Source organism: Grampus griseus (genome assembly GCF_964374135.1).
Source record: "Grampus griseus genome assembly, chromosome: 6".
Classification (NCBI taxonomy): domain Eukaryota; kingdom Metazoa; phylum Chordata; class Mammalia; order Artiodactyla; family Delphinidae; genus Grampus; species Grampus griseus.
Window position 1 is genome coordinate 13,854,938 of NC_139000.1, and position 23,744 is coordinate 13,878,681.

The 23,744-nt window shown below is 46.6% G+C and overlaps 1 protein-coding gene across 4 annotated transcripts in view; it reads left to right on the forward strand.

The window, feature by feature from the left end:
• The first annotated feature begins 303 nt into the window (after nt 1-303).
• The window catches only part of CDK5RAP2 (CDK5 regulatory subunit associated protein 2), a 181,749-nt gene continuing 158,308 nt past the window's right edge, over nt 304-23,744 (forward strand). For 3 of the 4 annotated variants that reach the window (XM_082657379.1, XM_082657380.1, XM_082657382.1), the window contains exons 1-3: nt 304-369; nt 9,801-9,868; nt 12,857-12,924. In XM_082657379.1, the coding sequence (XP_082513505.1) occupies nt 311-369; nt 9,801-9,868; nt 12,857-12,924 (195 nt within the window). In that variant the 5' untranslated portion in view covers nt 304-310. Of the gene's footprint in view, nt 370-9,800; nt 9,869-12,856; nt 12,925-20,578; nt 20,614-23,744 lie in introns of those variants that run through there. The other variant, XM_082657381.1, reaches the window with a different exon arrangement.

The window sequence follows — 23,744 nt, forward strand, 5'->3', positions numbered from 1 at the left end:
CAAGTGCAGACCCCCCCCCCCGCCCCCCTGCCATTAGTTAAGATGGCGCCCGCCCGCGCTGCCCGGCCCGGCCTCGGCTTCACAGCGCGCTCCTCGGTGACCCCGCCTCGTTTCCGTAGGAAGAAGCGCCGGGAAAGATGGCAGCGGCTGCGGTTTGAATTCCAGCGGCGCCGCCGGAGTCCCAACGAGACCTGGGTTGGAGGGGGCGGGGACCTCGGGAGCCGGGCGGGTCGCGACGGGGGGCAGGAGGGGGGGAGGGAAACCAGTGGCGACGCCGCCAGATACCAACGCCGCCACCTCCTCTGTGTCCATGATGGACTCGGTGTTGGAAGAGGACGTCACCCTCCCCGGGATACGCAGCGGCTGCAGGTGCGGCCTGGCCTTCGGGGGTTCGCGGTAACCAGGCCGGGGTTCCCGCTGATTGGGGTTTGCTCCATCCGAGACTTGGGGTTTGCTCTTTGGGTGTTTGAGGGTTCTGGACGTGGTCAGTATGTGGGATGGGTTTCTTGGGGGGGGGAAATCTCTTTGGCGACCCGCCCACTGATACTGAGTGTAGGTTGTTGGGCGGTCCCGACCTGCCCCACGCCCGCCTCTAGCATTTCGGGACATACTTTGAAGAGGCGGTGAGGGACAGGTAAAGGGTTCTCTGAAAGGGTGGGAGATGGGGACCTCTTGGAGTGTGCAGTTAGTGGGGGCTAGTTGAGGGCCGGGGACCTTGAGGGTACTTGATGGTTCATGCTGGTTTGGGGATTTGCTTTCATTATGGGGAGTGCACTTGGTCTGTCCAGGCTTTGCTTATGGGGTCACATAGTGGCCACCAAAACTCGGGCTATGGAGTGCACCGGTTAGGAACCTTGGCTGGAGTTGAACAGAACTGGATTCAAATCCAGCCCTTTAAACTAACTAGCTGTATGACCTTGATAAAATGGTTTAATCTACTTTCCCATCTGTAAAAGGAGGCTGGCAGTAATATCCACCCAACAGAGTTGGGGTGAGGATCAAAAGAGAAGATGCCCACCCAGCAATTTGGTTGGCAGGAGTAGTGCCTGCCATATAATCAGTGCTTAAAAAATGATTCGGAGGACTTTCCTGGCGGCCCAGTGGTTAAGACTCGACGACACCAATGCAGGGGATGCGGGTTTGATCCTTGGTGGGAGAGCTAAGATTCCACATGCCACGGGGCGGGGTCAAAAGATGAAAAAAGAGATTCGGTGTTGTCATTATCATCATTATCATCATCAACAGTAATACAAATTGGGGAATAATGTCTGAGAGTGGCCTCCCCACGCACCTGTCCCAAGAGGCAGTTGGAGTCCACATTGCTGGTGCGGCAGGGGTCTCTCCTGGTAGGAAGGCCTGACAGAGCCCTGCACTGCTGCAGGGTTGGGGCCCTTTGGTTGTCCTGGGCTCCTGGTTGGGGAGAGGGTAGAAGGTCTCAGAGGTGATCCCTAACTGAGAATCTGCAGTGTTTATCCAGCTCTGCTAGGGACAGGCTGCTTCTTTTAGTCAACAGATCCTAACTGAAACGGTGACATGTTATTTGTTGTGCAAATCTGGACGGTTTTAAGAGTAAAATGGGCACAGTTAATTTATGCCTGAGCAGCAGGCATAAACAGGTCCTGTGTCTTGGGCAAACCTTGGACAAATGGTGACTCTGTTTATTGAGGACCTACTAGTTATCAGGCACAGAGCAAGGCCCTTTGCAGCTCCTGCATCATGTCCCTTTCTCTTCATCTTTCTGCCACTGCCCCAGTATATTGCAGTATGACCTCTCATCTGGATTGTCGTGGTTTCCTTCACACCTCTGATAGCCTTTTTTTTTTTTTTTTTTTTTTTTTTGCGGTACACGGGCCTCTCACTGCTGTGGCCTCTCCCGCCGCGGAGCACAGGCTCCGGACGCGCAGGCTCAGCGGCCATGGCTCACGGGCCCAGCCGCTCCGCGGCATGTGGGATCTTCCCGGACCGGGGCACAAACCCGTGTCCCCTGCATCGGCAGGTGGACTCTCAACCACTGCGCCACCAGGGAAGCCCTCTGATAGCCTTTTATACTACAGCTTCAAAGCTCTTTTTAAAATATAAATCTGATTGTCTCAGTCTGCTGCTTTACATGTTTAATGCTTTTCATTGCCGTTAAGGTAAAGTCCATTATTATTCTCTCAGACAGCTTTTCACATCTCAGCACCAGTTGGCCAAGCACTTGGGTTTTGGGACCTAGACCTAACTGGGTTTCAATCCCATTTCTTCCACTTAAGAATCCTGTGACCTTGGGCAAGTCACCCTCTGTGACCCTCAGTTTTCATTATCTGTAACATGGGTGCGTCTAAAAGGGTTTAGCCTAATGTCTGACCCAGAGTAGCAGCTCAACAGAGCATCAGATATTCTCCTTTCCCTCCTCTCCCTGCCTTTGCTGGTGATCCTGGTGCTGCATACATTGCTGGTAACTAATCTCTTACCCACCTGCTTCATACCCTCCCTGGCTCCTCTCTGCCCTCAAGATGAAGTTCTTTAACATGGCTTCTGAGCTCTTTATACTCTGGTGCATCTACCTCACTAACCTCCTGTGCTCCCTCTTCCTTCCCCGTCTCCTCCCCAAGCCCGTCACTCTTGCTGGCTGCCAGACTGTTATGAATGATCTGCCTTGTTCTTTCTTACAGCTGGGCCTGTGTACTCGCTGTCCCTGCGGCCTGGATTGCCCCCCCCCCCTTGCCTTATTATTTTTCAGGTCTCAGTTTAGATGGTACTGCCAGGAAGTCTTCACTGATATCCCCTATCCCCACCTGGGCCCTCTGTTCTCCTCTAGTCCCCCCGTCACTGACCTGTTCACAGCCCTCATTGACCTCACTGAATTTTTTTGTTTTTTTTTGGCCCCACTACGCCGCATGCAGGATCTTAGTTCCCCGACCAGGTATCGAACCCACACCTCCTGCACTGGAAGCTCAGAGTCTTAACCACTGGGATGCCAGGGAAGTCCCATGACTTCACTGAATTTGATTAACTAGTGTGGTCCAGTCAGCATATAATTTGAGCCACGTATGCAATTTAAAACTTTCTAATAATCGCATTAAAAAAGTAAAAAGAGACTGGTGAAATTAATGTTAATAATGTTTTATTTAACCCAGTATTTCCATATATTATCATTCTAACTTGTGAAAAAAATTATTAATGAGATATTTTATCTTCTTTTTGATCTTACTAAGTCTTTGAAGTCCGGTATGTGTTTTACACTTACAGCCCTTCTCAACTTGAATGAGCCACATTTCAGGTGCTCAGTAGGTCCAGGTGGCTGGTGGCTCCTGTACTGGCCACAGCAGGTATGACTGTTAACTTGTCTGTCTCCCAGATCAGACTCTGACCTATGTGAGAGCAGGGGCTGCATGTTGATCATCTTTGTAACCGACTTCCTAATGTGGTATCTGGCTCATAGTAGGGGCTCAGTAACCATTTGTTAAATCACTGAATAAACAATGATCTAGTGGGGTGACAGTTTTATCCCCCTTTTACAGGTGAGGACACTGGGGTTCAGAGAGGTGAAATGAACGGTGTGGGGTCCCACAAAAAGTACATGATCGAGCCAGGATTTAAATCCAGGCCTACAGACTCCAAAGCCTGGCTATCAGTACCATGTCTTGCCTTCCAGCCAGTTCTCTGAACCAATTCTGAGGGGATTCTGGGAGGATTTTTTGGAGCTGCTGGTGCTTGAACTGGCCCTCAAAGAGTAGCGGAAACGTCCTGAGAGAGTCAGCTTCTCTGTCAGGTGGTCACAGTGGATGAGAAAAATCCCTGCAGTAAAATCTCTTTTTATGCTAACATGAGTCCTCTTCTGCTTGCTAACATCCAAGCCCCAGTTTTAGAGACTAGACCAGAGTCCAGTTTGTCCTTGGACTTCTGTTGAATTAGGTCAGTGTGTGTTATTCTCTCCAAACCTGATCACCTGTGGGTGCCCCAAGAGCTCCGGCCCCTGGAGCCTCACCTGAGCTAAGGCCCTGCATTAGGGCCTGCCTGATGGTGTCGAAAGAACCTGCACTTTGTAGGCAGGATGTCTGCGTCTGCATCCTGCCTCAGCCAGTCACTAGCTGTGCTGCTTGAGTAATTCGCTTCACCCTCCTAATCCTCAGTTTCTCTTCAGTGATAATATCTGTTTTGTTGGGTGACTTTGTGGATGAAGCAAGATTGTATGTATTAAGTACCTAGCACCGACTGGGGAGTACATGAAATGTTGGCTGTTTTTGTTTCACCGTTACCATGTTGTACTGTTTCCTGGACAAAGTCCTCTGTGCCCACACCCCTGGGTTCACCCGTTTGTTTTCATGCCCAGGATTCTGCCTCTCCCTGTGAGCTTCCTAAGGCCTGGCCCAGGCTTGTACATCTATGGGTTCCTCAAGTACATGGCCATTAAGTGCTTGCTGCCCCGTTAGGGGCAGACCAAAAATACATGTTTCTTATAGCTTTGTACACAGTTTGTACTTTCTCGGGCAAAGAGTGCCTTTATGGATTTCGTAGAAGGAGGTTGAGAAAGAGGATGGTGGAATGAAATTTCTGGTGAAGGCTTGAAAGCTTAATCCAAGGCCGCCCTTGGACCAGAGGTACCCCTAGGCTGTGAGGTTTGAGGAGGTGTTCTCCGTCGCCAGTGTTAGCTCAGTGAGTGCAGGCAGCACGTCTGGCTTCTTCCCCACTGTATCTGCCCTAGAACTGTGTCTGGCACATGGTAGAGGCTCAACAAATATTTGTTGAATGAATCAATTTTGTTCAGTCTCCGTTTAAAAAGATAAATACCATGAATATAGGCTCCATATTTAGTAGTAAAATGCTGCTTTGTAATCACTGTGTGAAAAAGTGCACAACAGAGTGTCAACTGATACAGTCTTCGTGGAACACAGTTTGGCGTTAAAAATGTGCCTTGTGGTTTTTTTTTTTAACAGCTTTTTTTAACAGATATAAATCTAATTTATATGCCGTAAATTTCACCCATTTGCAGTATACTATTCAATGTTTTTTTTTTTTTAGTATATTTACAGAGTTGTGCAGTCATCACCATAATCTTAATTTTAGAACATTTTCATCATCCAAAAAAGAAACCCTGTGCCCATTAACATTCGCTCCCTGTCTTAGCTTGGGCTGCTGTAACAAAAAAACTATAGACTGGGTGACTTGTAGACAACAGAAGTTTATTTCTCACAGTTCCAGAGACTGGAAGTCCAGGATCAGGGTGCCAGCATGGTCAGGTTCTAGTGAGGACCCTCTTCCGGGTTGCAGACTACCTATTGGTACGTCTCATTGTATCCTCACATGGTGGAGAGCAGAGAGAGGAAGCAAGAGCTCTGGGAACCCTTAAGGGCACTAATCCCATTCCCAAGGATTCCACCCTCATTACCTCGTCTATACTTAACTATCTCCCAAAGGCCCACCTCCTAATACCATCACTTGGGGGGATGGGTAGGGTTTCATCATATGAATTCTGGGGGGCCACAAACATTTAGTCTATAACATTCCACATTTCTCCTCCTTCCCCTCCCCCCAGCCCTAGGCAAGCACTATCTACTTTTTGTCTATAGATTTGCCTATTCCGGACATTTCATATAAATGGGATTTTACTATATGTGGTCTTTAGTGAGGTTCATCCATGTTGTAGCATGTATTAGTATTTCATTCCTTTCTGTGCCTGAATAGTATTCCATTATATACAGGTATTGATGCCATATTTTGTTTATTCATTCATTGGTTGATGACATTTGGGTTGTTTCTGCTTTTTTGGCTGTTATGAATAATGTTGCTATAAACACTTATTTGGGTACAAGTTTTTGTGTGGACATAAATTTTTGTTTCTCTGGCAGTAGGGTTGCTGGGTCATATGGTAACTCTGTATGTTTAACATTCTGAGGAACTGCCCAACTCTCTTCCAAGGTGGCTGCACCACCTGACACACTCACCAGCAGTATATGAGGGTTCTTATTTCTCCATTGCCATGTCAACACTTGTTATTGTTTGTTTTTGCTTATAGCTATCCTTGGGGATGTGACAGGGTATCTCATTGTGGTATTGATTTGCATTTCCCTAATGACTAATGATGTTGAACATTTTTTCATGTGCTTATTAGCCTTTTGTATATTTTCAAATCCTTTGCCCATTAAAAAAATGTGAATGTGTTTAGATCCAGCAATTCCACTTCTTGCTATCTATCTGACTAGAGAAATCCTCACACATGTGCACAATGAGACCTGTGTAAGGAGATCCAGCATTGTTTGTAAAAGGAACAATTTAGAAACATTGAACTACCATCAGGAGACCTGGTAAATACACATCTTTTCTCAGGTGTCTTTCAGACTGTGACCCATTGGCAACTCATGAAACTGAATGTAGTAGGTTGCAACCAGAATTAAAAAAAAAAATTGAGTAGAACAGAATAGAAAGAATTTCAAGAATGAAGGGTAATATATTTCCTTCTATGGGTTGGGGTCAATAAAATTTGCAGACACTGCTGTACATTGCTTTGTAGGAGTTAAAAACACTGAGGTAGATCTGTACTGTCATGAAAACATCTTTAGGACACATTAGTGAAGAAAAGATGCTGCATATACGATTACATACATAGGGAAAGGTTTGGAATGTCTTGCTGACAAGAGTGGTTACCTCTTAGGAGGAGACCAAGATGGGAGTGAGTAGTCAAGGAGAACTTGAAACTTGTCTATTTTGTATTTATATATATTTTTCTCTCATTAAGAATACATGACATAGAATGAAAAACAAGTTGTTGAAAGACAGACAAGACTGTACTTGGTATAGTTGTTTTCTGAATGTGATGTCCAGTCCGTCCATGGCTCTCATAGCACTTTGTCCGTGAAACGTTCCATCCTTGTTGGACCTTGCGTGGATGGACAGTTGTTGGCTGCCATGTACAGGCTCAGGAGATCGCCCCTTTTGGGTGGCGGTGGAGCGAGCTAGGAGGATGAAGTGGTTGGTGAAGCGCAGGTGAGCGTTCGTTCATTTACCCGACACATAGTGGACAGGAAGCAGCCACACGGCCGTGCGCTGTGCAGACTCTGGAAGGCCCTGCCTCGATTCATGGGGACCTCGCCACAGCCCCTTGAGGAAGGTGCTGGCGGGGGCCAGGCTGGTGTAGAGGCTAAGAGCACGGGCTTTGAAGTCAGGCCAGCTTGGTCTTTCAGCTTATTAACTTTCCTGGGCCTCCCTTTTCCTCATTAAAAAAAATGGCAACATCTAAAAACTACCACCTACCACTGAAGGGCTGTGGTGAGTAGTAGGCGGGAGGCTGCTTGTCACTGAGCGTGGGGTCTGTTTAGCGCGGTGCCCCTGCAGGGTAGTGGTTACGCTTAGGCTGTGTTTTGCATGCGAGGAAACTGGCCCTGACTATGTGCCCCATTGAGTAGGAGCTTTGGGCAGCCCGGACGCTGGTTAGCGAGTGTCAAGGACACAGAGACACCGGGATTTTGGTCTCAGCTTTACTACCAACCGCTTGTGATCCCCCCCCCCCCCCGCCGGTGCGCGGGCCTCTCACTGTTGTGGCCTCTCCCGTTGCGGAGCACAGGCTCCGGATGCGCAGGCTCAGCGGCCATGGCTCACGGGCCCAGCCGCTCCGTGGCATGTGGGATCTTCCCGGACCGGGGCACGAACCTGTGTCCCCTGCATCGGCAGGCGGACTCTCAACCACTGCACCACCAGGGAAGCCCCCGCTTGTGATTTTGAGCAAATATGTTCCTTCCGTTTCTGGGCCTTAGTCTCCCCCATCCATACCATGACAAAATCATGTCTAAGCCCTTTTCCTTTGCTTGCCTAGTTTTGACTACAGGTGGGGCCCCATGAAGCCCCAACTTTAGTTCTCAGGCCTAGAGTGAATGATCAGAATGGGCTACAAAAAGGTGAATTCTTAAAGGTGGAGGTGTGGCTGGAACTGACTGAGACTGCGCATGACAGAGGTTCATGGCATTTAAAAAGTGGGCAGGTAAAGTCCAAACGGAAATTTGGCAGGAACCAGGCCGGAATTGCTGCATTAAATAGTGGTTTCTTCTCAGTTGCGGTGTCAAATGTCATTTTTCAGACTTCGCTGGTTGCCTGTTGGAAATTTGCCTAAGACCACATTCTCTGGCTTTGCCTGCCATGTGGTCTACAAGGGTGATTGACCTTGGCTTGAGTAACTGATGGGCCGTTTCCTCCAATAGTAGTAAATTAATGGCCATGGTGGAGAGAACCCCAAACTTGGGAATGTAGAGACCAGACTGTAGGCTAAGCTTGACCAGTAACCTGGTTTGTGATCTTGGGCCACTGGGCCACCATCTGCAAAGGGTGGTGATCGAACTTGATTTTAATTTTTACAATTCAGTTTAGAAAATGGAGTTTGTCCTTCTCGTGATACTTATTGGAGGAAATTTAGAATTGTAAAATTAAAAAGGAGGAAAATATCTCTCATTTCCCTGCAAATTATGCTTTTTAATATTTCGGTTGTCTTGTTATATATATTTAAAGCCCACCTAGTTTCCAAGAAGGATTTGAGGTGTCTTTAGTGTACATGTATTTTGTTTTTCAATAATTGAAGGTGTATTCTACTTAGGTTTTTTTTTTTCCCAGTTATCCTCATAGCAGACACTTTTAATGTAATCATTTTCTTGATGTTGGAATTTTACGACATCCAGTTTTTGGCTTGGTTCTGATCTTGAAGGTTCATTCCAACACCAGAGTTTGGTTATCAGGGAAAATTGTCCTAGGAACAGAATGGAAAGAGCAAACTGCCAAGAAGTCAAGCTGCACGTCCATCAACTCTTAGTTTACAGCTTGGGACGGGGAAGCATTATTGGGGGTTAGACATAAAGGGCTCGGATTCTGGCCTTGGTTCTCTGCTTAACTGCCGTGAGACTGAGGAGGCTGCTGAAATTATCTGGGCTTTAGCACCTTCCTTTGAGAAATGCATAGACCCTCAGGGGATTGGGTAGTTCTCATGATGGTAAATCTTTTGTAAGTTATAGAGCATTGTATGTTTCAAGGTGACGGGGTGTTTTGCTCCCATTTATGGAATACTCACAATACGCCAGGTACTTGCCGGACACTTGTTGTCTCAGTTAATTGCCAGTTGCTCTATCAAGTAGCTGCTGTTCTCCTTTTGCAGACGAAGGAAGCGAGGCTGGGAGAGGTATGTGGCAGAGCCTAGAACAGAATCCAGGGAGGTGTGTTTCGTGTTGAACCACACCTCCTGTTATGGTTTAGTTTTCTGTCAGTGTCTCCAGATCCTCACTGAACCTGTTTTTATAATTCAACCAGTAAAACTTCTTGAATCAGTGAGTTTTGCATTTTTATTTGATATTCTTAAAGCATCCGAATTGGTGCCTGATTCTTGGAAGCTTAGTTTTTGGTTGTGATAGGCATATTAATAATGATAATAATAGTAATGACAAAAACAACGCTAGATGCCATTTAGCGAGCACTTACTGTGTGCTGAGTGTTTATATATTGATACATTAACTCATTTAATCTTTACAGGTAGAGGGTGGTATCCCCATGTAACGAATTAACAAAGTAAGACTCAGGGACATCAGTAGCTTATATTTGGCATGGTGCCTCTGCACCTAGCCCATCTGTGGCCCACAGAACCCTTGACGTGTGAATGAATGATTGACCTTACTCACTTGTTAAGTGTTAGAGCCAGACCTCTGCCCCAAAGCCTGAGTTCTTAACCTCTGCACTGCATGCCTCACAGGTAGCTGGCTGGCTGTGACCTGATGACGGACAGTCCGTCTGATAGTCTCTGCTGTTCAAACACTGACTCTTCTTTTATCACACGTGTTCTCTCCTAGTGGCCTTGTTCCCAATTTACCAGATGACCTGGATGGCATCAGCCCCATTGCTGGTTTGGGAAATGGTGGTAAGTACACAAAGTAAGAACAAGGGAAGTAGACGCGAGGCCACGAGGGCCTTCAGGCCTTGAGCCTGGGCCTGAGCTTTGATGGTTCCAGGGTCCAGAACTAGCCTGGCATGGCTTGGTGCTCCCAGGAGGTACACAGTATTTTGTATACATATTGACCTGCTACTTAGTCCTTTCATAAACACTGGACTAGAGGAATTGATGTCCTTTGGGCCATATTTCATGAGTTTCATTTCTTGCTACCACGCTTATAGGGGTTCAGCCAGTGTTTGCTGAACTGAATGACCAGTGGAGGCTGGACGTTGAATCGGTGACTCGGTCAGGTTCGGAGGATCTGTTGGTCCCTGCTGCCGAGTGGCTGGAGGCCCCTGAGGGCTGCTGTCCAAACTTCAGTGTGCAAAGGCCTTCCTGGCAGGCTGCTGGATTCCAGTTGCCCGCTGAGGCCCAGCATTCCTACACGGGCCTGCCCTTTGGAGACAAATAGTTGGTTAGACCACAGGAGACAGCGCTGAGGAAATAGGCAGTCTGCTGTGTTGAAGCTGGACCATGAGGAGACTTTCTGTTTTGCAGTTTGGGTTTTGCTAAGCGTTCTTCATAATTTTTGTTTCCGAAAAAAGTGGATGCTATCCTAAGTATCTGTGGGAAGTGCTAATAATTTGCCACATTGAAATATCTTAGAGATATTGTGACTTGTTCCCCCCCCCCAGAATGATGAGATTATGTGCAAAAGGAAGAAGGTTTTAGAGCAGACAATGATGTAAGTTTCACAAGGTTTATTGCTGGAGACTCTTGTAACTTACAGGCCACCCTCAGGTTTCCTTTAGAACCTATTAACTTTTACTTCAAACATACAATCCCGCAGTTTGGTTTCTCTTTTTCCTGCCCAGGCAGTTAGGAGCAGAAAACTCATAGGCCTCCTCCTCAATTCAGCCCGTGTTATACATCTGCTTCACGCCAGGCTCTGGGCTCAGTGCTGGGATTCCGATCATGGTTCCTATCAAGCCTAGAGGGCAGACAGCTAAAGAAGGATCAGGACAGATCACACGGTCAGTGTAACGAGCGAAGAAGTGAAAGGAGCGGGGAGAGGGGATGAGAAGGAGATTTACTCTCAGATGAAGGAGGGGGGGTGGGCCGGAGTTTCCCAAGAAGCTGAACTGGAGCCAAGACTTGAAGAATGAGTGGGACCTAGGTGGGGACACAGACACAGGTGACAGAGCACAGCCCGTCTGAGAAACAGGAAGGCAACCCGCGTGCCCCCGGTCTGGCGCACGGGGCTCTGCACAGTCCCCCACCGCCCCGCTCCTGAGCCGCGCTTGTCGGCTGAATGCTGAGCGCCGAGCGCCACGCCCGCTCCCTCCTCTGGGCCTTTGTCGTCATCTACCTGCTGCCTGCCTGAGTCTTTATGACTCAACTCAAGCCCACCGCCTCCTTGGCTCTCCCTAGGCTGCCTTAGGTGTGCTTTCCTCTCTGAACCGTATGTATTTCACTGCATTTCGTTTCATCTGTTCCCGTTGGCTACTTAACAAGTACCCAGAATCAGACCCCTTCTCACCCTCCCTCCCTGGTCTAAGCCATCAGGACCTCTGGCCTGGATTCTCCCAGTGTTCTCCTAACTGGTCTCCTTGTTTCTCTCAAAGCGCCTTTTAATCTGTTCTCCGCGAGGCAGGCAGAGGGAGCCTGTGGAAACCCAGGTCCCATAACGCTGCTCCTGAGCTCAGAATCCTCGGCGTCCTGAGAGGAGCCAGTGAGGCCATACCCAGCCCGTCCGCCAGCACCTGGCTCACCCACCTGGCTCACCCACATAGGCCCCTTTATTGCTCTCGCGTCCATCGGCCTTGTGGCTGGTCCTCAGATCCACTGGGCATCTCCCACACCAGGCCTTTCCCCTGTGCCTTCTCCAGGTTTGCCCAGAGGTCACCTCCGCAGTGAGCCGTTCCTGAATTTAACCACCTTATTCGAAACTGCAAGTCCTCACCCCACCCTTGCTGTTGGTATTTCCTATCCTCGCCCACTGTATTTTTCTCCGTGGCATTTATCACCTTTGAACATACTCTGTAACTACCTATTGTTTTGTTTATTGTCTGTCTCCTCTTTCTAGACTGTCAGCTCCTTCTGTTTGTTTTGTTTCTAGAATGGTGCCAAGCAGAGAGTAGGCCCTCAGTGCGTTCTTGTGGGAAGAGCGAATTCATTCATTCACTCACACATTTCCTCAACACCTGAAAAGCGCCACGCACTTGTGCAGCGTGGAGCAGTTTGCTTACATCTCTGTCTTGCCCACGGGATCGGGATCCTCTTGGGTGCAGGATCAGTGTCTCTCTCACCGTTGCTTCCCCAGCACCTCGCGTGGTGCTTGGCGCCGAGGAGGGGCGTAATACATGTTTGTTGAATTAAAGAAGCTGCGGAAAGATTTGGGTACTGGCAAAGTCTTGAATCACTCTGAAGCAGGATTTGCCAGTTTCTGACCCACTGCCTGCTTTTGAAAATAAACTTTTATTGGATCACAGCTTCTTTGTTTTTGAACTGTCCATGGCTATTTTTGTGTTGAGTGGTTGTGACGGATTTGAGGCTTTGTGTATGGCCTGCAAAGCCTAAAATGTTTATTGTCTGGCATTTTAAGAAAAAGTTTGCCAACCCCTGCTGTCAAGTCAGTCAGACATGGTTTGTTTTAATTGCTGACACGTGAAGATGATATCCTGTTCAGCAAAATAATTTTATGCCAAGCAGTAAGGATGTACATAGCGGGGCAGTTCTCTTTGTTTGCCCCATGTATTCTTCGGATTCATCTTCTGACATTTACATTGTTACATTGGGGCTAGTTCAAGTAGTTCGTAAATATTTGAAATACAGTGGCTAGAGCTTTCTGTAGACTCAAGTCACAAGACAGAATATATCGTGGAAGCTAGTCATTTTTATTTTTCTTCCCCAATGGGGATGCTGGGCAGTCTGCATACCGTGACGTTTTCCTGTGTCTGTTTTACCTTTTTATAGTGCTCCCACATGTGTCGGAAGAAATGGTGTCTCCCACCAGAGCCCGGAACATGAAGGACTTTGAAAACGTAAGTGGAGATACCAAATTACCATCCCTCACAAATCACGTCTGCAGCCACTGTCCAGCCAGACCCAGGAGGGAGCTGTATTTCTTAAGAAGCATCCAGACTGGATAAGGCCAGGGTTGGGAGGAATGCCAGAGCTCGTGGGTGCTCTCTGGGTGACCTTCACATTCCTACACAGACGGCCCTTTGTACACAGGCCAGTTACGGGTTCCAACAGGATCAGTGGTTTCCAGCCTTGGGGAGTTTGGTGTATTTCTGGTGTCCCAAATAAGAGGATGTCACCATGTAGCACAGCTGAGAGGCACTAACATGTATTAAGGGCTTTCCTGTGATGTAAGCCGTGTTATTTATGGTCCCCATTGAATCCTCACTGTGACGGAGGTATTTTGTATTATCCGCATTTTACAGGTAAAGAATCTTAAGACTAGGGGAGGCTCGCTTACGGTCACATCATACTTGAGTGACAGAGCTGGGGTTTGAATCCAGGTTTTTAATGACTCCAAAGCAAAAAAGTTATTCTTTTTGCTGCGCTGTGTGGCCTCCTTGCATTTTGCAGGCTGCATCTTCGTTGCTGTCGAATGAAACATGAGCGGCCTGTTCCCACTGCTGTGTGGTGATTGTCTCAGAATGGATTGCTCAGTGATGGATTTGGCTTCAGTGCTTACTGTCTTCCAGCATTGTGTGTTTCATTTGTTAGTGGACGGGGTTTGTTGTCAAGTAACAGGAAAAGAAGGTTATTTTCCCAATTCCAGTTCTCCTTAACAAGTTACCTGCTCAACGCTCTCATTTGTCATGGGAAGATCTAGACTCTTCTTCATTTGCAACCAAATGAAATCCATACTGTGCAGGACACGGGAGATATTTATCAGAGAGAAGATGGAGGACACAGAGGGAAGGACATACCACCATCATGTTTCTCTCTCTCCAGTTGTCTTTCCTGAAAAGAGTGGTACTGTCTCTGGATTTAATTTAGAATACTCATTACTGCTATCAGTTATCTGCAAACCACCAGTGACCAATTGAAGAAATGACTTGTCAGATCTCTAATGGAAACAAGTAATTTCTGAGCTTTGAGTTGTTACAATTTCAACTCTACAACCCGATCTATGCTGTGGGGCCTGGGGCCTGAAACAGATGAGATTTGATGATTCCACATCGTGTATAATTAAAGTGTGCTCTACTATTAAATGGTTGTTCCTGCTTTATCATAAGAGTAATAATAGCTACTGTTTATTGAGCTCTTGCTCTGAGCTGGGAACTTGAAGCGTTAAGCTCTTCATATATATTAGTTTAATATTGAAGCAGCTCTGCAAGATACAGAGTTATTTAAGTTTTGAAGGGCACAGTTTTGATTTTTATTTCTAGATGGAAAAATTTAACAGAATCTCAGAATTTCGGCTTCACGTTTTGTTGTCTGCCTTTTGAACTGGGAGAAATCTCTGAATTGAATCCAACCCTCTTTATTATATGTAGGAGAAACAGAGGCTGAGGGATGCAACATGGCAAAGCTGTTTTCAGAGGCAGTCTGTGCTGCCTGAGGACCACGGCCTCTGGAGCCAGACTGCCTGCTCATCCACTTCTGCTGGGTGACCTTGGGCCAGTCACTTAACCTCTCTGTACTTTCTTTGTCTTTAAAATGGACATGTTACAAGTTCCTACTTCATAGGGCTGTTGTGTGGATTCATGAGTAAATATATGTGAAACACATATGCCTAGCACAGAGTTCATTTTGTGTGTTACCTATTTCTCCTTCTTACTGTTCTATTTATTGTTGTTATTTTTGTCTACTCTGCCATGTGATTCACGTTTCCCTTGCTCAGATGTGTTCTTGATGACCCAAATACTGATTTTCTTAAAGGTGAGGGAGAGCCTTCTCTGCCAGTATGTTTCAGGATTTATGTTTTTTTCTTCGTGACTGTGGTCCTTTGGCTGCTGTTAGGTTTTTTATGGCATTGATATTTTTTATTGTAGCATTTTCAAGAGCAAATTCTGCAGTTGAAATTGAAATGACCACACTGTTCTCAGTGTCTCGCTTTCAGGTCTTTATAAAACACTGAACGTTTTCCTCTGGCCTGCGCTACTAAATACGTGATCTCTGTGTTGGGTGCTCATGGGAGATGCTCCTGGCGCCTGATGCTGATTTTAAAGTCCGCGTGCGTGTTAAAGAGGGGACTAGAATACTTTTGATTTAAAGGGGAAACTCGTGGTTTCTTTTATTCTAGTCTTAGATGACAGATATCTGAACATCAGAGTCTACTAGCAAGGGTCTAGCAAAATACGGGCCTCCTGGTTTTGCTTAGAGTTCATCCATTCATCAGTGAATATTTTCAAATACATGTCCCGTGCCAGGCTGTGCCAGGGGCTAGGGAATTGGCAGTAAATTAAGACCCTGTAAGTCTCCCTGTCAAGAGGCTCGCAGTCTAGTTAGGGAGATGGATAGGAAAATAGTGCAGTGCTAGGGGTTAAGTACGGGGTGCTCTGGGGCACAGAGCAGGGGCCCCGAACCTGGCCTAGGGGACTTAGGGCAGCCTCCCTGGAGGAGGGTCATCAGGAAAAGTCGGGATTAGGGTTAGCCAAGGTGAGAGGACTGAGAGAGCACCCCAGGCACAAGGGCTCACGTGTGACGACGTAGAGAGAGGCATGACGGCGTGTGAGGAGGTTGGGAATCTAAGTTCCCTTTGGCTGGAAGGAGGCGGTAGGATGGAGGGCCTGAGAGAAGTGAGGCCACTGAAGCAGGCAGGGGTCAGATTCTGCAGGCTCCTGTATGCTACACTGCTTCTTTTTAGTTTTTTCCTGGAGATGAAGGGGAGCCAGTGGTGGATTTTAATCTGGGGAGGGAAGTGACCGGAATCCTGCTTCAAAAGATCGGCCAGGCTGGTGACTACATGGATGGAGGAGGGAGCGAGGCTGGTGGCGCTGTGATGGGTTGAAAGACTACAGTGAGTCATGGTCGGGGGGAGGGATGATGCCTGAGCTAAGGGGAGGGGTCCGGAGGTGTTGGGAAGAAAGTCTGCCCGCATTGTCGGCTCACCCTACATCTGACACATGGGGACTCAAGCCCAGAGAGGCAGAGGGACTTCTTTGGGTTCTGACCGCAGGCCTCTGGCACAGGAGGTCTTTCTGTTACACTCTGAGTCCTCTTCTGACATGTAAAAGCCACACGCCTTCTTGTGGGCCTTTAAACTGGTGACCCATTGTCTAGTGCCCTCGTCAGCTGAGGTGTGATCACCCGCACGGCAGGCCTTATAGCAGGAGGTTGGCAGATTAGTTAGCAGATTAGTTGGCAGATCAGTTATCAGTCTGGTCTTCAGTGGGAGCCTTTCTAGCTCCCCACTATAGTGGGGGGCTCCCTGGACCAGAGGAGTATTGGCTGAGATGTGTTTTGTAAAGGACTGTGCTTACCTGGTGTGATCTGTTTCAGAGACTGCAGTTTCTCTCTCTCTGTCTCTCTCTCCCTTTGTTTCTTTCAAAATGTTTTGAGCAAGTGGGGAGACCCAGAATCTGGTTCATCATGTCCAGTCCGGGTAGCTATCTTTTTTCTTTTTTTTTGCGGTACGCGGGCCTCTCACTGTTGTGGCCTCTCCCGTTGGGGAGCACAGGCTCCGGACGTGCAGGCTCAGCGGCCATGGCTCACGGGCCCAGCCGCTCTGCAGCATGTGGGATCTTCCCGGACCGGGCACGAACCCGCGTCCCCTGCATCGGCAGGCGGACTCTCAACCACTGCGCCACCAGGGAAGCCCCGGGTAGCTATCTTTATCCGTATGTAGAAGCGTTTAATTCTGGCTTTTACTGTGACAGAGAGTGACACGTGTAGCTTTCCACGTCTGTTGATACAAGTGGCTAGTATTATTTAATGACTGTCTTAAGTTCATGAAGACTTGTTTTCAAAGGGATGGATTGAACCATAATTTACGTAATCTCTTCCTGTGCGACGTTCAGATTGTTTCTAATTCTTCACTATTATAAACAAAGCTGTGGTGAATATCCTGGCGCATGTGTCTTTGTACAGTTATGTGGTTATTTCCTTAGGATAGACCCTGCTGCTCTTGTTTCAAATCCACCTGCCCTGAGGTGCTGGTGTTCTCGTTTCAAGGCCCTTACTCCTTTTTGTTGAAAAGTCTTGGTCTGAGCCGAGGCAGCTGGTCAAGTTTAATGTTTTATCTGTGGTATGGCCAGGAGATTTGCATCTTCAGATTTGCTCTGTAACCTCCATATGGTGGGTTACTTCCTCACAGAGAATAGCCCCCTTCAATCTCCAGCCCCACCAGGCCTGCACGGCCCTTGAAGCTTCAGAAGCACGGTGGTACGGGGACATGACACGCACTTGGAGATGACCAGAATTGGGTTTTAGGTCTTGGCCCTGTCACTAACTGACCTGGGGGCTGATACGGTCTTTCATTCAGAATCGTCATGGGGGTTATATGAGTTCTGGTGTGGAAAGCACCTAGCGTGATGCCTGGCACACAGTGGGTGCCCAGTGCCTGCTGGTGTGGAGCTGAGGATTCTATCACAGGCCCCTCGGTTCTGCCCCATCAGTTGTCAGTTTCGGCTGATCCTTCTGGGATGTTTCTTTGGCTTTGGAATGAAATCCCTAACTTCTTGCCACGGCCCCGACACCCTGCGCTGTGTCACCGGCGGTACACTTGGTGCTGCAGCACGCAGGCTGCTCTCAGCTGCGCAGTTGGGCCTTCCCACGTCTCCTCCCTCTGCTGGGGCCGCCCTTTCTCCTCCTCCCGAGGGGCAGGCCCCTTGCCCTTCACGTCTCAGCCTTGATGTGACCTTGTTCGAGAGGCCGTCCCTCACTCCCTTCCCCAGCTCGCTGGGGACCCAGCCAGCCCTCGGGGCCCAGTCTTTCCCACCGTGAGTCCCATGACTGTCTGTAATGGTGTATTTTATTGGTGTGGGTGCTTAACGTGTCTCCTCTGCTTCGTCCCTAGTGCTCAGCACCGAACTGAACAAGATGGTAGTCGCTTAATAAATGCTTGTTGATGAGATGAATTTGTGACCTTGTATAAGATACTAAAGCTGTAAACTTTGGTTGCCTTATCTGTGAAATGGGAAAAGTAATGCTTAACTCCTAGGGCCGTGGTGAGGATGAAGTAACATATGCCAGGACAGTGCCTGGTATCCCGGGTCTTAAGCAGATGCGGGTGGCTGCCACGTTCTTGTGAATCAAGTGGCTGGAGCAGTGTAGCAGCAGGGAGGGAGCACGCAGACGCCCCAGTCTTAGGAGAGCAGGCAGTGATGAGGGCGAGGGGAGGCTGAGAAGGAGAACAGGGACGCCTTTAGAACCAGGCAGGAGAGCAAGAATCGCGTGGGGTGCAGGCCGGTGGACGTGGTTGAGGCCAAGTCTGGAGCTGACAGAGTGGGTGTCGCCGCCACCCTGGGGTGCTGGCTCTGCAGGAGATGGGGCCTGTCAGTGCCTGGGGCCTTGGGAATCAAGTTGGGCTTCTGGCTGTGGGATGTCTGTGCTCCGTGCAGAGGTTCACTTGTGTGGTAGGATGGCCTCCTGTGTGTTGGATCGAATGCTGTGAGTTCTCGGACCTCTGCACGTCCCAGCCATGCCTTCCAAAGACCTGGCCAGATGGCGGGCTGGGCGGTGTAAATTTTTACAATCTTTTTTTTTTTTTTTTTTTTTAAGAAGCAAAACTCAACTTTTATTTGTAACTTTTTACAAGTAACAAGTTAAAAGATTTGTGGAAATGATCCAAAGTGATGAATTTTGTCTATAAATGTGGTCCAAAAAAATGATGTTGCAATTTTATTGCTATTTCCTAAAATGACATAATGTTCAAAATCCACTATTTTAAAATTATTTTTGTGTGAACGCTTTTTTCTCTTTTGTAATTTTAAGCAAGCTACTATAGGTTTTAAAATTTTCAAACAGTGACATACAACTTAAGCATTACACAATAACAGGAAATCTTTACAATCTTTTTGAAGGCCATTTGAAAAGAGATTTTGATGGTCATACAAATAATATTACTCTTGAGCCCGATAATCCATTTTGGGAAAATTTGTCCTGAGGAGACAACCCAGTGGGAGGAAGAAAGCTCTGGGCATGACGGTGTTTGTTGCCACATTGTATGTAATGGGGAAAAATTGGGAACAAGGGAATTATATTTGACGTTTGTTATCTCTTTGGCTTATTGCAACAAGCTTGTGATGAAGGTATTTCACAGGTGAGGAAGTGGAGGTTGGAGAGATTAACGACTTGCCCATGAGTTTAGCGTGATTGAGAAACAAAAAGAAGGCAAAATTGGGACTTCCTTGGTGGTCCAGTGGTTAAGACTCTGCGCTCCCAATGCAGGGGGCCCAGGTTCGATCCCTGATCAGGAAGCTAGATCCCACATGCCCCAACTAAGACCCGGTGCAGCTAAATAAATAAATAAAATAAAACATTTAAAAAAAGAAGGCAAAATTCAAACCTGGTCTTTCTGGTTGTAAAGCCTGTAGGCTTCTCCTAGAGCACACTGGATCCATAAGTGGGCAAGAGAGAAAGGGTTAAGTGATGGACTGTGAATCAATTCAGTGGAATTTAGTGCAGTCATTTTAAGTGATAATTATGTGAATTATGCAGCAACATGAAAATATTTAAGATATGTTAGGGGAAAACAATGGATTATACAAATTCACTTATGTTATAATTTTACAAAAAGATGTGTATTCATGAGCAAAGGCTGAAAAGAACATAAATAGAGTTGCTTTCGTAAGATAGTTGTATTCCAAGTGTTATTTGGGTTTTAAAATTCTGTCATTGCTACAGTATTGTTTGTTAATAAATAGATGTTTGCCTAGTAACAGTTTTCTGGATGATTTGAGGACACCGGGAGAGTACTGGAATCAGAAACTAATTCCGAAGTGTCTTCCTCATTGTACTAACCTCACTTAGTTGCTGCTGGCAGAATTGCCTTACATGCAGTATTGTTTACCGGAGATGAACTCTGGGCAGCAAGATTTCATGGATTTTTGTTGTCTAGGTGAAGGGTCTAACAGTTTTTGGACTTTCAAAGAGGATAAAAAATTGACAGTGGCCCGAAGATCTGCGTATTGGGGCTTAGTGAGAACTGGACTCCTTTTGGAAGCTATCCTGGTTTTCTGCTTGCTCCGTGCCAGGCTCCGCCAGGTACTTCAGCTCATTTAGTTGTCACAGCACCCCTGCGAGGTAATTGATTTTTATCCTCATTTTATAGATGAGCCAACAGTGACTCAAAGGTGTTAGTTTTCCCAAGGTTATGCGGCTGAACATCCGTTTCCTATTCTGCTGACCCCAGGGCCCTTGCTCTTATTCCTTGTGCCTTGAATTGAAAGGTGATCTGGTGGGTGAGCTTCAGCTTTGGAGGCCCAGGCTCTTGCAAGCCGTTGAAACTGATTGCCAGAGTTAGGCACCTTGCTGAGAGTTCAGTTGGTTGGGGTCGTCCTGATTCTTTTTTATGTTGTTGGCTTTTGTTTTTCTTCCCTTTTTGATGTGCTGTAGGCTAGGAAGGCCTTTGATGGGGGGTGGGGTTGGAAGTGGGAATGGGAGGAAGCCATAATGACCAACTAGTAGCTCCTTCAGGGTCAGTCCCGCTGCTGAGCTGCGGCTGCTCCAGCTCCTGAAAGCTCCACCCCATGATCAAGTTGGGATGGTTCCCATTTCAGATGTTGCAGCTCCACAGTCACACTTGAGTTGCAGGAGCCGGAATGTGGCAGGTACAGTCTTGTGTTAGCTTACTTTTCTTTTTTTTAATTTATTTAATTTATTTTTAATTTTTATTTTTTTAATTTATTATTTTATTTATTTTTGGCTGTGTTGGGTCTTCGTTACTGCACACGGGCTTTCTCTAGTTGCAGGGAGCGGGGGCTACTCTTCGTTGTGGTGCACGGGCTTCTCCTCGTGGTGGCTTCTCTTGTTGTGGAGCATGGGCTCTAGGCACGCAGGCTTCAGTAGTTGTGGCATGCGGGCTCAGTAGTTGTGGCTCACGGGCTCTAGAGCGCAGGCTCAGTAGTTGTGGCGCACGGGCTGAGTTGCTCCGCGGCATGTGGGATCTTCCCGCACCAGGGTTCAAACCCTTGTCTCCTTCATTGGCAGGCGGATTCTTAACCACTGCGCCACCAGGGAAGTCCCTAGCTTACTTTTGAACATTGAGTTTCTGTCATATTTGGTGGGTTTTATATTTTGAGGTATTTATAACTGCTGTATGGTAAGGTGTTTCCAGTGTTTCCAACTCAATTTTTTTTTTCATTTCTTGAACTTGTTTCAAGTACAGATGAAAAGTACAAATGAAAAGAATATTAATATTTTAAGTTCTTATGCTGTGCCAGGCACAATACTAAACATCCCAATTAATTTCCTTTAATCCTTATAATAGCTCTCTGAAACAGGCCTTATTATAATCCCATTTTTATAGATAAAGGAACTGAGGCACACAGAAAAATGAACCTGACTAAGGTCACATGGCTAGTAAGGTAGTCTGGACTGTATTCATTCATTAATTTATTCATTCGTTCAACAAATGTTGAATGTCAACAAATTCAACAAATGTCTGCTGTTTTCCAGACACTGTGCTAAAACCTCAGGGGAAATAGCCATGAGCAGATAGATAATGAGGTCCCTGCCCTCTAGAAGTGGATTATGTTCATGTGACAAGCATGATAGTAAATAACGCACGTGTAAGTAAATAGTATGAATACAGATTGTGACAACCTCTAGCAAGAAGACAAGAGGTCTGTGTTAGAGAGTAACTTGGTGGAGGTGGTGGGGACAGGTCTGCTTTAGAGCAGGTGACTAGGAAGGGCGTCTCTGAGGTGCTGACATTTGAGCTGAGATGGAAAGGCTGAGACTGAGCCACCCCGGGAAGTGCTGCAGGAAGAGCTGTGCAGGCAGACAGGGTGGCTTATGTGAGGACCAGAAGGGAGGCCAGGGAGGCTGGAGCATTGCGGTGAGGGTGAGGGCTCTACCCGAGGCCGATAGCGGAGCCAGCTCACACAACCCTGGGGCCACGGCAGGAAGCTTTATTCCAAGAGTGATAGAAAAAAAGCAATGGAGTGATGTTAACCAGATTTGTCTGACTCTGAAGCCTATGGGTCTCTCCTTGCCTCACTTTGCCTTCAAGAAATTCTTAAATGTGTCCATTCATCCGGCCATTGGGTATTTAGCGACCATCTCTTATGTTTTAGACTAGAATACACACAAAGATATGGTTCCCCATCTCTTAGAGATGGATTGGGTAGAAAGGCAAATAACCCAACTGGTACAATGCAGTGTGATAGTTGCCATGATAAAGAAATTAGAGGGTGTGTGACAACATTTAGAAGGACCCCAGTACAGCCTGATGGGGTAGTCAGAGAAAACTTCATGAGGGCAGTGGTATTAAGCAGAGAAATGAGGCTGACGTTGTTGCAGAAAAGATGTTGCCTGTATTTCATTGTATTCATTTGGGCTTGTCTGGCATTTGCAGTGACCTTCTGAAGGCTTATTTACCTTCCTCTCATTAAAAAAAAAAACAACAACTTCTTTACCTATAAATAGGACAAATATTCTTTCAAGTGTTGCTAAGAATTCTAGCAGTGCGCACAATGTGGGCATTCTAAGCCCACTCCATAAATAATTTATTGGTAGCCGAGTAATAGAATAAGGTTTCTCTTTATAGGAAGCATCTGGCGGGGTAGACTTTTTTGTTTGAATGAATGTTTTATGTGCTGTTTCCTTAAAACATTTAAAAGGAGGCTTTAACGAACCTACCAGTTGTTTCTTGCGCTGCTGTTCTTAGCCACAAAATTGAAACCTTAAGTGTTAACAAGGGGCCAGGGGCAGAGAGTTTGAAATATACTTAATGTAGAATATGTTAATCTCTTTCTTTTATCAGTCATAAAAGTATTAAAAAGTTTTTTAGAAAGAGTATTACATACTATTACCAATTATTTTTTAAAATGCTGAAGAAAAATGCCAATGAACGTATGTTTATGGTGATGTATTGGCATTCAAGTATGGCTATTAATATTTTGCTATATTTTATTTTACTTATTTTAAAATCAACTTTATTGAGATATAATTTACATGAAATAAAACTCACAAGTTTAATTTTTTTAATTTATTTTATTATTTTTTTTGTGGTACGCGGGCCTCTCGCTGTTGTGGCCTCTCCCGTTGCGGAGCACAGGCTCTGGACGCGCAGGCTCAGCGGCCATGGCTCACGGGCCCAGCTGCTCTGCGGCATGTGGGATCTTCCCGGACCGGGGCACGAACCCGCGTCCCCTGCATCGGCAGGCGGACTCTCAACCACTGCACCACCAGGGAAGCCCTAAGTGTTGGCTGAGTTTTGACATATGTATAGTCCCTTGTAACTTTCGTCATAATCGAAAAAATATATATTTACTTATTTTTAATTTTTTTGGTATAGGTGTATACGGCTTTAGGCTCATGTGACTGTCAACCACAATCAGAATGTTCCGTAATGCCAAAAAATGCCCATGTGTTGCCTCTTTGTGGTCAGACTGTTCACCCCAGACCTCTGGCAGCTAATCCTCTGTTCTTAGTCCCTATAATTTTGCTTTTTCCAGATATGATATAAATGGAAGCATACAGTATGTAATCTTTGAGGCTAGCTTCTTTTCCTCACCATAATATCTTTGAAGTTCATTCATGTTGTCGTTTATCACTGTAGTTGAATATTTTTCCATCATATGGATGTACACTTTATTCATTCACCCTTTGAAGAACATTCAGGTTCTTTCCATGTTTTGGTGGTTATTAATAAAGCTGCAGTAAACATTCCTGTGTACTTTTTTTTGTGTGGACATAGGTTTTTGTTTCTCTAGGGAAAATACCTAGGACTGGGATT